Genomic DNA, 16,436 nt, shown 5'->3' on the forward strand with positions numbered 1-16,436 from the left:
ATGAGGTGGATTGATTCAGTGACTGGGATAATTGGGATGGGAGTGTCAGAGACAGTGTGATTGGCACAGGACAGAGTGGAGTTTAGGGCTGTTGTATATAGGGTTGCTATGAGTTGCAAGCGACTTGACGGCACATAACAACAACAACAACAACAACAACAACAACAACAACAACATAAGATAGTGCTCCTTGCTTACTGTTTTTTAAAAATGTTTGTAAAAATGTTATTTTTGTGACTTCTTCTTGTTGTTTGTGTTGTCAAGTAGACTCTGACTCATAGCAACCCAATATACAATAGCTCTGAACCCTGCTCTATCCAGAGCCAATTTCACTGTCTCTGACACACCTATCCTCATTACGCCAGTCACTGTGTAAATCCACCTCATCTGGGGTCTTCCTCTCTTGGGCTGTCCCTCCACCCTTCCAACCATGATGTCCTTCTCCAAGAATTGGTCCCTCCTGGCAACATGCCCAAAGTATGTCAGAAAAACCCTGAAAATTCATGTGTCCAGTGAGCAGCTTGATTTAATGTTCTCCAGGACCAACCTGTTTGTTATCTTGGCAGTCCATGGTGTGTTCAGTAGTCTTCACCTAGCACCATGACTCAAAGGTATCCATTCTTCATCTTTTATCATTGTCCTGCTCTCTGATGCATAGCAAGTAACTATGAAGACCATGGCGTGGATCGGGTGCACCTTAGTCTCTAGACTGACATCATTGCTCTTCAGCGCTCTGAGCAATATCTTCCATTTTAAAGAACAGATGAAAGACAGTTGTAATATATTATCATTTTTAAAAGCATTGGGATCCTCAGTTTTTCAGAATGTAAAAAGGTCCTGGAATGAAAAATTTTGAGAACTACTTCTCTAATTGTTGTCCCCTAGAGAAGACTGCAGAAAATTTTTCCTTGTTTTCTGAGACTGTTTACTTTTACTTCTTTAAGATGTACTGTATGCCTTGAGGAAACAGTTGGCTACATGTTAGAGCCAGTTTTATGCTTCTCACTTCCTATCAGTGTTTTGTTACAGTGTGTCTCTAGTCCTATGAGAGTGCCAAAGTTCTTTTGGCTTCATTGTCCCTTAGCTGCCGCTTTCTCCAAGTAAAGCCTAGATTTTCAACCCTGCTTTTGTAGGCCATAGCACGTTGGACTGCTAACCCAACGGCCATGCCTCTCTGTGGTTCAAATTTGTAGTGACTCAGCAGGAGAAAGATGGGCAGTCTCCTCCCATGTATTTACTGCCTTGGAAAAATTCTGGAATGTCAGTTTTGAGTTGGTCCTGGCTCAACAGTAATGAGTTCTGAATGAGAATGAGGTATAGTACATTATGTGTGAGGCTGCTCATCCAAAGGCTGACAGTTCAAATCCACCATAGAGAGTTACTATGAGTTGGAGCTTACACAATGGTAATCAGTTTGGTTTTCTTTGCTTCTTGTACTGCTTTCATTGAACAGATGGTTGTGTGTTGTTGTTGTGTACTTTCGAGTCAGAACTGACCCATAGCTGACACTCCAGCAGATTTGCCCATCCTTTGCTGCAAGCAGCTGATGAATTTGAACCTCTTGCCTTTGGGATTGCAGCACCGTTTCTTACCACTAGGCCATCAGACCTATTGTCAGCTTATCTTTATCAATTTACATATTAACTTAGATCTCTGCAGTTCTCTTCTGGAGAATCATCCCTTTATTGCTGTTTGTTTTGTTAGTCTTCAGTTGCCCCCCCAGAATTATACTTTCCCTCCATATTTATCAAGGAGCTCTGGTGGCCTAGTGGCAAGGAGCTGCACTACAATCCTGAAGGCACACAGTTTGAATCCACCAGCTGCTCTGAGGGAAAAGGATGGACAGTATCCTCCTATCCTGCGATTAACTGTCTCTGAAAACTGACCAGAGGGTCAGCTGTGGGTCACTTGAGTCTCTACGGTACACAACAGCAACAACAACAAATTTATCCTAGTTTTCTATTTATTCTTGGTAGGAATTTGGTTGCCACACTCTTCTGTCATCTTTGTTTTTTTTTAATTTTTTTTAAATTTTTTGTTATATGCCTTTGAGTTGGAACTGACTCAGAGCTGACTCTCAGTGGGTTTTTAGAAGTAGTCAGTCACATGGGAGAAGATAGTCTTTATTCTTTGAAGCAGCTGGTGGATTCAAACTGCTTGCCTTTGAGTTGTTAGCACAACTCCTTACTTGTTAGCCACTCAGATAAGTTGTTATGTTCTGTTGAGTTGCTTGTGACTCATAGCGATCCTATATACAACCTTCTCTATTTTGTGCCAGCTTTACTGTCTGACACACATACCCTCATTCCTCCAGTCACTGTATCAGACCATCTTTGATGGTCTCCCTCTCTTTCTCTGTCCCTCCGCTCCTCCAGTCTTGATAATCATCCTCAAGGACTGTTCCCTCCTTGAAACATGTCCAAAGTATGTCAGACAAAGCCTCAGAATCTTTGCCTACAAGGAACAACCAGGCTTCATCCGAACCTGTTTGTTCTTCTGGCAGTCCATGGTATATTCAACACTCTTTTCAAGCACCACAGCTCAATTCTCCTTCTATCATCCCTAGTCATTGTCTGGCTCTCTGATGCATAGCAAGTAATTGTGAAGATTATGGCCTGAATCAGATGTGCCTTAGTCTCCAAACTGATGTCATTGCTCTTCAGTACTCTGTACAGGTCCCTGATAGCTGACTTTCCCAGTGTGATTTGTCTTTTGATTTCCTGGCTGCTGGTACCAAGAGTGTTTGTGGAGCCAAGCAAACTGAAGATGTTAACAATCTCAGTCTTTTCACCATCTATCATAATGTTGCCAATTAGCCCAGTGGTGAGAATCTTTGTTTATTGATGTTGTGCTTCAGTCCATATTGAAAGCTTTAATCCTTGACCTTCTGCCTCAAATGCTTCAGCTTCTCCTTAGTTTCAGCAAGCAGGGTTGTATCATCTTCATAATGCAGATTGTTGATGAATCTCCAATCCTAATGCACATTTCTTCTCATACATCCCAGTCTCCTGGATGATTTAGTTGTAATTAGTATTAACAGTATTTATTTGGAATGTGAGATACATTGTATATGTTCATAGAAACATATTTTCTCAGATTTACTATGGTAATTTGGCAAATTATTTTTCTAGCAAAGGTTTGCTTAAACTTCATGTTACATTATTTTGAGAGCTTAAGTAAAAGATTACTGGCTTATTTGAGGTTCAGTTTTTGAATACACTTTTATCTGGAAGACTGAGAATGGCAAGAATAAGTAGTATGGAATTTCTCTGTCTCCCTCTACATGAGAAAATTAGGTGTAATTATGAATAAATATTTGTGATACTGTCAATACTTCATTGTAAACTAAGGTAGGTAACAAAATCACTCGAATTTCAATGTTTAAATCTCTGCTTTCTTTTTTGCCTTAAGATGGCTAATATACAAATTAGCATATTTTATAAATACTCTCCTTTCCTGTAAGATCCCTACCACCTATGATTCTAGATACCAGAAGTCCTCTACACAAAGCATGGTTTTTCTTCTGGACTTTTTTCTGTCTGGCTTTTCATACAGCCTTCTTGTCAGGGGTTTTGAGGTTTTTTTCAGATCTCCTCAGCTTTACTGGGCACTTTTGTCAAATGAACTTAATAGTCAGACTATGATTGCATTGCTTAAATGTGTTTATGCTTTATGGTGGTTCTCAAGTGTTTGTAAATGTGAAATCATTTGTAGTTAATTATTTTTTGCACTTGAACTAGTTTAAGTTTTTTTTTGTGTTAAGACCTTAACAAATTTAAGGTTTTGTATTTAGAAAATTGGTTTTAATAGGATAGTCCGTTTCACTTTTTAAAATTTTTTTATTTTTACATTGCTTTGCTTACAAAGTTCTTATGCATTGTGTTTCTTACTGTCCTTCATTTACATTGTGTTTCATAAAATCATTCCCATTCAATGTGTTTTATAAAATTAATCACCATTGAACTAGGCCTACCATTACCCAGTTTTTCCAGGTATTTTGAGAAGTGGAGTATTTTCATTGACTGTATAATTAAAAAGCAAGGCAACCTTTTTTTGGTCTTTTTTTAAAAATTAATTTTAATTAAAGTTTACAGAGACTTTGGATTTTCATTCATTCATTATTGCATTTTTCTCCCTGCCCACTACTCCCCCCAATTCACTCTTCTCCTTGAAAAGTAAAAGAAAAATTATTTCATTGTTAAACAATCCATCCCCTCAATTCCATTCCACTATGCTGCCTTCATTCTGGACTCCTGTCATGATAATACTACCTAATCATATATCCCTTTTAAATAGTTCTTCCCCTCATCTGTTTCAATGCAGTATACATTATTTATCCACTTTCTCAGTCTTCCCATACCCCCACCTCCTATGTCAGTCCCATTTACAACAGTGGCACAATGCAGTATTTGTTCTTTTGTGACTGAGATACTTCACTCAGCATAATGTCCTCCGTGGTCACCTATTTTGTGTAATGTTTCATGAATTCCTTGTTTTTTAATGCAGCATAGTATTCCATTGTGTGAATATACCACAGCTTCTCTATCCATTAGTTTGTTGATGGGCAAAGGCAAACTTTTAAAAATGTGCATTTGATTTGTTTTGCGTTTTTACAGATAAAATCGAGAAAGGTTTATACTTTCTTGGAGATGAGAACTGAGATAGTAATTAAGTTCTGGGATGTATAGTTTCTAAGAGGACTTTAAAGTGTTTAGAAATAGTAGAGAGAGATCGGTTTGCCTAGTGGAGAGAAAGTTATGCTACCATGCCAGAGGTGGGTGACTTCTAACCCGCAGCCCTCAGGCCTGTTTTTCATTGTTTTTGTTCAAAGATTCCTCTACATGGTATAGCCCTGGTGTGTCCACTTGCCGTACAGAGGTAACTTGTGGTTGAGGTGAAGCTGAACACTGTGACACTGATGTGTCCCATGCCTTAATGGTGGACAGTGTTTGGTGGCAATCCCCGATTAAAACAAGCTTGGAAGCAGGAGTGGCATCCACTTCCGTAAGAGCTTGCCTCCAGAAACCCTATGACCCTGGAGAAAGGATGAAAGTCACACAAGTGTTGAAGACTTTCATTCATAGGGTTGCTATGAGTTGTCTATGACTCGCAGGCACTTAACAACAACAACAATTCATAATTAGCCTATTTACATGTATAATGGAACACATTTTATGTTCTTTTTATCCATAAAGAGAAAAATTGGTTAAACAAGTTAAACAGATTTAGTAGAGCTTCAGATGAAGACAGACTTGATTGTTAGTGACAGAAAGTACCTATATTGGCTGAATAGCAGGGTGGGGTCTTGGGTGGTAAGAAGTAGGAGGAAGGAATACCCATAAGTACAAGAAAACTTGTAGAAATCTTTGTAATTTTAGTAGATGATCAATATGTTTATTATTAGGAAACATCCATCGCTATGTCAGACTTCTCAAGTTGTATACTTTAAGTATTTGTATATATGTAAAAAATGACATTTATTATTATAGTATTCATTATGCCTTAGTAAAACAGTTACATGGACTTTTTTGAGATTATTTTTTGTGTGTATGCAGATTCTCTCTCTCTCTCTCTCTCTCTCTCTCACACACACACACATACACACACAGTTTCACTGATATTATGTTTCATATAATCATTTCCATACATTCTGTTTTATAAAATTAATCACCATTGGACCTTGCCCACCATTATCTCATCTTTATACGTCCCTGCCGGATCTTTCTCATTTGCTTTACCCTGTCTCTCCACCCACCAAATTATGAGACCCTATGATTTCCCCCCACTACCCAACTTCACCCCTCTGCCTCATCCTTTTCCCCCTTGAGTCCTCATACATGTTTTACTAGTTATCCTTCTATTTCTACAATAATGGTTGTATGCAATATTTGTCCGTATGAGGCTGAGTTCACTCAGCATAACGTTCTCCAGTCTCTTCCATTTTATATAGTGTTTTTTGAAATTGTTGCTTCTGAATGCTATATGATTTTACAATCTTTTGTAATCTGAAATTGGTCTTTTTGTATGGTGCGAGATGTGGATCCTGTTTGAGCCTTCTGCAGGTAGCAGTCCAGTTTTGCCAGCACCATTTGTTGAAGATGTTGCCATTTCCCCATTTGATAGGTTTTGTTTCGTTTTTGAATATTGACCATAGATAGCTGGGCCCATTTCTGGGTTCTCAAGTCTGTTCCGTTGATCTGTGTGCCTGTTACTACTGTACGAGTACCACGCTGTTTTGGTTATTATAGCTGTGTAGTAGCTCTGTAGTTTTGAGGTTATCAAGTGCTATGCCTCCCACTTTATTTTTGTTTTTCAGAAGCGCTTTGTTTACTTGAGGTCTTTTTTCCTTTCCAAATAAACTTGACAGTTGCCTTTTAGATGTCCTTGAAAAATTAATTTAGTATCTGTATTAGGATTAGATGAAATTTTTTAAAAAGGTAAAGCAAAAGTATTTTAGGGTATGATTGCCAAGATGGATTATGGTCCAACTAGAACTTTAAAAGACAAAATTTGAATCATGGTCACATACTCATTTAGTATTTAAAGGGGTTGTTGTTAGGTGCTATCTACTTGAGCACGACTTATAGTGACCCTATGAACAAAAGATCTGAACCTTGTTCTATCCTGTGCCATCCTCACACTTCCTGACATACAAGTACCCGTTGCAGCAGTCATCTTATCAATCCACCTGGTTGAGGGTCTTCCTCTCCTTCGCCGACCCTCACCCTTCTTCCCAGCATCAGGTCCTTCTCCGAGGAACAGCCCTTCCTAGCAACATGCCCAAAGTATGTGAGGCGAAGCCTCATCATTCTTGTCTCCAAAGAGCACTCTGGCTACACCCTCTCTAAGACATATCTGTTCTCTTGATTGTCCATGGGATGTTCAGTGCTCTTCTCCAGCACCATAACTGAAAAGCGTCAGTTTTTTTTTCTATCAGCCTTATTCATTGTCCAGGTCTCAGATGCATAACAAGTAATCAGAAAGACCATGGCCTGAATCAAATGCACTTTAGTCCTCAAACTGACATCATTATTCCTCAATAATTTGGAAAGTTCCCTTAACCACAGATTTTCCCAGTGCAGTTTGTCTCCTTATTTCCTGACTGCTGGTACCAAGGGTGTTAATTGTGGATTCAAGCAACCTTATTATTATTATGTTACCAATTAGTTGCTATCTTTAAAAGAATTGAATATCAGTCTGAATTTAATTTACAGATAGTAATAAAAATGACATTTTCCCCTTCTCTCTCTTTTTTAAGGAGTGACAGTTCATTTCGATTCTTTGTATTCTTCTTTGTCTACATTTGTCAGTTTGCTGTACATGTACTCCAGGCGGCAGGATTCCATAATTGGGGCAACTGGTAAGTTGTTTGTTCTAATTACTTCAGTTTTAAGCTTCTAATCTGTTATCCTTACATAAAAAGTGTTAAGCAGAAAAGCAAAGTTGGTGAAAGATACAAATTAATAATTTCCCAAGACATAACATTTTGATGAACCAGTTTAAAGATTATACATAATCTGCTGTTTTAAAAAATGGAAACATAATTTAAATAAAAATACATGTTACTGGTACCATGAAGGAAGAGATTATAGTCTGAGCGATTGCTGGGCTAGTGATTGTGGAAGGCAGTAAAGGAAGTGAGGGACATCTTTGCTGTTTCTCGGAAGTGAGGGACATCTTTGCTGTTTCTTGGTTGAGTCTAGTATGAAAACAGTTATTATGAGCATTCATGAATTGGTTTTTACATCAGGTCAGGTTTTCTGTTCTTTTGGATAGATGTCTGAGGTTTGATTTTTTTCTTAAATTGTATTAATTTTAATGCATATTTACAGAGATTTTGGATTTCCATTCATTCATTGTAGCTCCCCTCCCCCTTCCCCCCACCCTGAATGCACTCTACTATGCAACATTAATTCTGGATTCCTGTGATAACCATAATACCCAAGCCTATATCACTTTTAAACTGTTCTCTCACTTTTAAACTGTTCTCTCCCTCATCTGTTTCAAGGCAGTATATATGATCTATCCAGTTTTTCTCAGTCTTACCCCAACCTTGATGTCAGTCCCATTGTACAACAGTAGCACTATGCAGTATTTATATTTTTGTGACTGAGATATTTTACTCACTAAGCATAATGTCCTCCAGGGTCACCCATTTTTAATAATACTGCATGAGTTCCTTGTTTTTCAATGCAGAATAGTATTCCATTGTGTGAATATAGCAGAGCTTCTCTATCCATTCATTTGTAGATGGGCATTTAGGTTGTTTCCAACTCCTTGCTATTGTGGACAAAGCCGGGATAAACATGGGTGTGCATATATCTGCTTGGATAGCGGTTATGGTCTCTTTAGGGCATATTCCCAGTAGTGGAATTGCTGGGTTGAATGGTATCTCTATTTGCAACTTTTTGAGAAAGCGCCACACCACTTTCCACAGTGGTTGCATCATTTTATACTTCCACCAACAGTGAATAAGGGTTCCAGTTTCTCTATAACCTCGCCAACATTTGTTGCTTGCTGTCCTGTTGAATTTTTGCTATTCTGACTGGGGTGAGATGATATCTCATAGTTGTTTTGATTTGCATCTCTCTTAGAGCTAGGGATTTTGAACATTTATTCATGTGCTTGTTGGCCATCAGAATGTCTGCTTTGGTGAAGTAATCCACAACATAAACAGTCTTCCAAGTATCCTGAAAAATCTACAGCCAGGAGAAGACAAAATAGAGGAATGGAACCTTTTAAGAATCAAATCCCTATGCACATTCAAAAAGTTCATCATCAGGGTGAAAAGGGAAGCCACAGATTGGGAAAAAGTATTTGGTAATGACATATCAGATAAGGGACTTATATCCAGAATTTATAAAATACTTGAGCACCACAATAAGATAAAGGTAAATAATCCAATTGAAAAGTGGGCACAGGATATGAAAAGATTTGATGTTTTTTAAAAAGCCATCTCCCAGAAAATGTAAATTATTTAACATCCCACCAGCAATGTATGAATTACATTTTTCTACTACTTTAGCAGTATTTGGTGTTGCCACCAACCATTAACGTGTGATGATATCGCATTATAGTGTTGACTGATGATGGTGAACAAGTTTTCATGTGCTTATTTGCTATTTTATGTCCTTTCGGTGAAATATTTCTTTTGCTGATTTTCTAATTTAAATTTTTTTAAAAAAATAATGTTGAATTTTGAGAGTTCTCTATTCTAGATGGTAGTTCTTTATTAGATAAATGTTTTGTAAATACTTTCTTCCATTATTGAGCAGAATTTATAATGATTATTTAGAAGAGGGAATGGAAAACATTTTTAGGCTTTAAAAAATGCAGTATGTTAAAAAAATACAGTATAATTTGATAGTTAAACTTTAGACTCTGAAGTTTGATGGTTTGGATTTAAATTCAAGCTCTAAATTTACTAGCTCTTTGACTTTGAGAAAGTTACTGACTTTCTTAGACTTGGACCTCTTTTGCAAAATAGAAATTAAAAATAGCATCTCTTAGTGAATTTATGAGAACAATGCATAGACATGTTATAACACACCAATTTTCTCTCTATATACATATACATCCACACACACACACACAAACAATCAAGTTCTAGGGAGCTCTGGTGATAAAGTGGCAAGAAGCTTTAATACAGTGCCAAAGACATGCGGTTTGAATCCATCAGCTGCTGTGCAGGAGAAGGGTGGGCAGTCTCCTTCTGTGCAAGTAACTGCCTCTGAAAACCCACCAAAGGCTCAGCTTTATATTGGTTCTGACTCTGTGGTACACAACAACAACAAAAGGAGCCATAATGGCATATTATGTACCACGCAGCCCTACTAGTAAAAAACCTGCAGAACTCTTTTGAGTTATATAGGAAATGAGATACATAAATAAATAAAGAACCTCAATAATACATATGGGTCATAAGTGCTAAAAAATGTTAGGTTATTTTAAATTATTTAATTTTACTTTTTATTAATTTGTAGTGGTTGGATTTCATCCCTTACTGGCCTCAACAAAAGTATTCCTGTTGGAATCATGATGATAATTATAGCAGCACTTTTTACAGCATCGGCAGTTATCTCACTAGTTATGTTTAAAAAGGTAAGTGAGATTGTTTATCTGTAAATGTTATTCTGAACTTGATGCTTTGCTCTTATTTTATCATTTTCTTTTTAATTCTATGCAACTGTAAACCATTTTGTTGCTCTTTTTATATATGTGATTCAAACTTATTTTTTGTAAATATGGAATATTTAAAAATCTTGTCATGAACTCAAGAGTTTTTTATGAATTGAAGTGCCAGTTACATTTTTAAAATTTAAATGAAACGTAGATTTAATAATAAGTAAAGCTGTTGTGTAGTACATCCCTTTTATTTGCATTTAAAATGTAAACATTAATTTATTTATCTGTGAGTATAAAATGATCTGGTGGTTCAGGATAGATTGATTTGGGATAGATGCAGACTGGATTGATAGTAACATGAATTTTATTTTTACTGACATCTCAATTTTTTGGCTGTGTATCGTCCTTTAGAAGTGACATACGTCTTTACATCCTTTTTTTTAAAATTACATATGGAGATAAGCCAGTATTTTTTGAGTGTTTATTTAAAATTTTTTTATGTCTTTGGAATAGTTGATACTTTGCTTATTTTTAAATATGATATAGAAACTCTGGAAATACTGAAATGATAAGGACTTTGATGGATTTTCTATTTTTATTTTTAAATTGTTGTTATGTGCTTGTGTATGTGTGTGTGTGTGTGTGTGTGTGTGTGTGTGTATATATATATATGTTGTTGTTATGTGCCACATGTTCAACAGCTCTGAAGCCTGCCCTGTCCTGAGCCAGTCTCACTTACTCTGACACACCTACCCCAATTGCCCAGTTACTTTATCAATCCATCTCATCTTGGGTTTTTCTCTCCTGTGCTGTCTTCCACCTTTTTTAGTATGAGGTCCTTCTCAACGGATTGGTTCCTCTTGGCTGCATGCCTAAAGTATGTTGAGACAGAGCTTCCCAATCCTAGCCACTAAGGAAAAACTTCGTTTTACCTTCTCCACGGCAGACCTAATTGTTTTCTTGGTGGTCCATGGTATATTCAAGACTCTTCTCCAGCACAACTGATAGGCATTGCTTTGTCTTCTGTCATCCTTAGTCATTGTCTAGCTCTCTGATGCATAGCAAGTAATTGCGAGACCATGGCCTGGATTAGGGGCACCTTTGTCTCTAGACTAACATTATTGGTTCTCATTACTCTGGAGAGGTCTCTGAGAGCAGATTTTCTGTTTGCATTTCATCTTTTAATATCCTGACTGGTGGTGCCAAGAATATTCATTATGGAGATACATATGTATATGTAATCAAACCATTTGAACTTTCTTCACATATATATTAATTATGTTCATCATATCATTCAGTTATCACTGTTATCTGTTTCCAAATTTACTTTGTCTCTGAAGCAATAGGACCTTACTTTCCTTGTATATCTTCCACTAACTGCTGATACATTGGTTTTCGGAGGCCTGCTATTTTGAAAGTGGATGGCCAATCCTTCTTCCTAGTCTGTCTTAATCTGAATGCTCAAGATTTAGAAAAGTATCACACAGACAAGCATTTTACAGAAAAAAGCAGATGAAAGATATTTCCCCAATTGCCCCCACCCTTGATACAAGTGTCTTGACCTACCCATTTCCCTGCTGCACCATCTACCAGCATCCCCTCCTTTCAACACTTATCTCCTGTTGTCCAGCTTTTGATTTGACAGCTTATATTCTCAGGCTTTATGGGCTTTTGTGATTCCGAACACTTCAGCTGCTGACAATTTTTTATGCTGTGGCCAGTGTCTCTTAAGTTTAGGGGTAATGTTTCCCAAGAGAGGGTGATGTGGTGTCCTGTAGATCTGGTATATAGTGTTGTTTTCCTGAAAGCTGAAGTCCCTGCCCCCTGGCCCTTCTTTTCTCTTTCGAGATGCTTCTTTGGCTCTGAGCTCTGCCTCCTGCGTGTGCCCCAAAGACTTATGACTCCATCTTGCTCTGCCAGCTTCTGGGTCACTTTTACCTGTTAGGTGAGGGAAAGCTGAAGTCCCTATCTCCTGGCCCTTCTCTTCCCTTTCGAGATGCTGTAGTGTGGAAATTATCGAACAACATCCTTAATATCACATGGAAGCAAGATACCTGCTGAAGATTATCCAAAAACAACTGGAACAGTACATCAGTGGAGAACTGCCCGCAGTGCAGTTTAGAAGGGGTCATCGTACTATGGGTATCGTAGGTAATGTTAGATGGATCTTAGCTGAAAGCAGGGAGTATCAGAGGAAGGTCTATCTGTGTTTCATTGATTATGCAAAGGCATTTGACTGTGTGGATCACAACAAGCTGTGGCTAACAACTCTAAGAGGAATGGGAATCCTAGAACACTTGATTGTGCTAATGCGAAACCTATACTTGGACCAGGAAGCAGTCGTCAGAACAGAACAAGGAAACACTGCATGGTTCAAAATTGGGAAGGGTGTACGCCAGGGATGTGTCCTAGCTTCATACCTTTTCAATCTATATGCAGAACATTATCTGGGAGGCTGGGCTCTGTGAGGAGAAATGTGGTATCAGGATTGGGGGGAGACTCATCAACAGTCTGCATTATGCATGTGACACAACCCTGCTTGCTGAAGCTGAGGAGGACCTGAAGTGCTTGCTGCACAAGGTCAAAGAATGCAGCCTTTAATGTGGATTGAGGCTCAGTATCAAGAAAACAAAGATTCTCATCACTGGGCCAATTGGCAGCATCATGATTGATAGCGAAGAGATTGAGATTGTTAACAGCTTTAGTTTGCATGGCTCTATAGTCAACACTCTTGACACCAGCAGCCAGGAACTCAAAATAGGTATTGTGATGGGAAAGTCTGCTGTTAGAGACCTCCCCAAAGTATTGAAGAGCAGTGATGTCACTCTGGTCTACCTGAGTTAGATGCACGTGATCAAGGCCATGATCTTTGCAATCACTTGCTATACGTCAGAGAGCTGGACAATGACCAGGGATGATATAAGGAGAATTGATGCCTTTGAGCTGTGGTGTTAGAGAAGAGTATTGAATATACCATCGACTGCTAAGAAAATGAACAGGTTCAACCTAGAGAGGGTGAAATCAGGCTGCTCCTTGGAGGCAAGGATTCTGAAGCTTTGACATATTTTGGACATGTTGCAAGGAGAGACCAATCCTTGGAGAAGGACATCATGCTTGGGAGGGTAGCAGAACAGCGCAGAAGAGGAAGACACTCTATTAAGTGGATCGATTTAGTGACTGGGGTAGTTGGGGTAGGTATCTCAGAGACAGTGAGATTGGCACAGGATAGAACAGGGTTTAGGGCTGTTGTACATAGGGTTGCAATGAGTCACAGGCAACTCAATTGCACATAACAACAACTGCTGGTAGCTACTAAGAAAATTTGATCACTATACATTTGCCTGCCTTCTGCATTTTATAAAAAAGCAGAGTTAAAGAATACTCTTTTCAAACAGATTCAGTTCACTGAACATAATGGTTTCAAGATTCTTCCATGTTGTTATATGTGTCATAACTGCATGAATCTCTTTATGGATTGTTGTTTTTAGCTGCTGTTGCATCAACTGTGACTCATAACAACTCAGAATAGCAGGTCTCTACCCTTCCCTGTCCTGTGCCATCCTCATCCTCTCTGATGTACTGGAATCATTGTTATAGTCCCTGTGTCAGTCCGTCTTGTTGCGGGTCATCATTTTCACTGATTCTTCCCCTTTAAAAGCATTATACTTCTTTCCAGGGACTACCCACTTCTGAAAGTATGCCCAGATGAGATAGGAAATGTCACCGTCTTTGCCTCTAAGGACTATCCTGTTTGTTCTTTTGACATTCCATGGGATATTCAGTACTCTTTTCCAACACCACAGTTCAGACATGTCAGTTCTTATTTTGTCACCTTTATTCACTGTCCAATTTTCAGATGCTTAGCAAGTAATTGAAAAACTTTATGGGTAGCAATCCTTTTTTTTTTTTTAAACTGAGGAGGACCTGAAGTGCTTGCTGTATAAAGTCAAGGACTGCAGCCTTCAATATGGACTGAAGCTCAACATCAAGAAAACAAAGATTCTCACCACTCAGACAATTGATAGCATCTTGCTAGATGATGAAGAGATTGAGATTGTTGACAACTTCTGTTTGCTTGGCTCTACTCTTGGTAGAGCAACTCTTGGTACCAGCAGCCAGGAAATTAAAAGATGAATTACTATGGGAGATTTTGCTGTCAGAGACCTCTGCAAAGTACTGAAGAGCAGTGATGTCAGTCTGGAGACTAAGATGTGCTTGATATAGACCATGCATGGTCTTTGTAGTTACTTGCTATGCATCAGAAAGCTGGACCAAATAGTGATGATAGAAGGAGAAGTGATGCCTTTGAGTTGTAGTGCTGGAGAAGAGTACTGCTAGGAGAACAGACTAAGTTCGTCCTGGAGAGGGTGATGCCAGGTTTCTCCTTGGAGGCAAGGGTTCTGAAGCTTCATCTGACATGCTTTGGACATGTTGCAAGGAGGGACCAGTCCTTGGAGAGGGACATCATGCTTGGGAGGGTGGAGGAACAGCACAGGAGAGGAAGACCCTCAGTGAGATGGATTGATTCAGTGACTGGGTAATTGGTGTGGGTGTGTCAGAGACAATGAAGTTGACTCAGGATAGAGCAGGGTTTAGGGCTGTTGTACATAGGTTGCTATCACAAGCGACTTGATGGCACATAACAACAGCAGCAAATAAAGTAATGCCTTGGTTGGGATATAATGATAAAGAGGGGGAAGGGAGAAGAGAAATAGGAACCAGGTATCAGGAATAGATATTTATCTGTATGTGCAGAAACTAAAATGACAAAATCAGGATATTAAAAACAGCTCAGAATGGATGAGAAATAAACTTGGTGCACAAATCAGTGCAGGAAGGAAATGTGCAATTATAGTGGTAGAAGAAAGATATAAGCAGATCAAACTAGATTTATTAGTGGTAGGTACCTCTATCCTTCAGGACCTTGTAAACTAGGAAATCTTGTAAATAAATTTATGTCAATGATGGTGAGCCACTGAAGAATCTTAAGAAAAATAACAAAATAGGTGAGATTTGAATTTTAGAAAGATTATTCTGGAATATTTGGAATTTTTGAGACAAGTCTGAGATGCTAAATCTGGATAGCTAACCGGGAAGGTTGTTAATGATGATGTGGCTGGATTTAAGACAGTATCAGTTAGAAGTAGATTTCTTATTCCTACTCATTGCTGGGTAAATTGCACAGGAGATTGCTCATCTTTCTCCTTTGGATCTACTGCTGGTGGATTTGATCTATCAGAGTAGTGTGGCCTTTGGCTTAGCAGTATTAACTCCCCACAGATACTGCACCAGGACATGTTAACAAAGAAAGCCTGGGTTTCTAGAGTTCAGAATTACTGACTTCTTGTAAGTGAACTTTAGAAAATGTATATAGAGCAAGAAGAGGAATCTGCTGAGGCAAGCTTGTAGCGAGAATTTTAAGCAACAGTGACACTGGAGGAAATACATGCTGTAGATGATTCTTAGTGTCGTGCTTATAAAGTAAGAGTCCAAGTTAGGTAAGGATTTGGGGGAAATCTTCATTTTGCAGCTGCTATATAAATGAGAAGGGTGGAGAGTTCGCAAAGGAGAGGAAGACCCTCACCCAGGTGGATTGATATGGTGACTGCCACAGGGGCTCTTGTGTGTGTGTAATGTGAGGATGGTGCAGGATAGAACAGGATAGACCTTTTGTTCATTAGGGCCACTGTGAGTCATACTCGACTCAATGGCCCTAACAACAACATATAACTGAAAACTCTGTGCAGTACTCTGAATTATTTAATCAGCAATTTTATTTCCCCTTCCATTTTTCCAGGTAAACAATCATTAGGATTTAGTTCATGAAAGGAAAAGTTTTAGAGCTATGTTTATTGTGTACCAACATTCCAAATAAATATGACTACATCCCAATACTATGGAATTATGAATATGAGGATGCAGCAGCATACTGTTATTTTGATTATTTATTTTTACTTCATGTTGTTTTTATGTGCCATCGAGTCACCTGCAACTCATAGCAACCCTATGTACAACAGCCCTAAATCCTGCTCTATCCTGTGCTAATCTTATTGTCTCTGACACACCTACTCCCTTTACCCCAGCTGCTGTATTAATCCATCTCATAGAAGTTCTTCCTCTCCTGCTTGTCCCTCCACCCTCCCTAGCATGACATCCTTCTCCAAGGACAAATCCCTCCTTGCAACATGTCCAAAGTATGTCAGATGGAAGCTTTACAATCCTTGCCTCCAAGGAGCAGCCTGGTTTAACCCTCTCCAGAATGAATCTATTAGTTTTCTTAGCAGTCCGTGGTATATTCAGTACTCTTCTCC

The 16,436-nt window shown here is 38.6% G+C and overlaps 1 protein-coding gene across 1 annotated transcript in view; it reads left to right on the top strand.

Annotated features, from left to right (window-relative positions):
* Positions 1-16,436, top strand: part of LOC102876210 (secretory carrier-associated membrane protein 1-like) — a 148,087-nt gene that overhangs the window by 123,343 nt on the left and 8,308 nt on the right. The window contains exons 6-7 of the mRNA XM_006889882.1: positions 7,259-7,360; positions 9,984-10,101. Coding sequence (XP_006889944.1) covers positions 7,259-7,360; positions 9,984-10,101 — 220 coding nt within the window. The remainder of the gene's footprint in view (positions 1-7,258; positions 7,361-9,983; positions 10,102-16,436) is intronic.

Source organism: Elephantulus edwardii, unplaced genomic scaffold (genome assembly GCF_000299155.1).
Source record: "Elephantulus edwardii isolate Elephantulus edwardi_28Jun2011 unplaced genomic scaffold, EleEdw1.0 scaffold00082, whole genome shotgun sequence".
Lineage (NCBI taxonomy): Eukaryota > Metazoa > Chordata > Mammalia > Macroscelidea > Macroscelididae > Elephantulus > Elephantulus edwardii.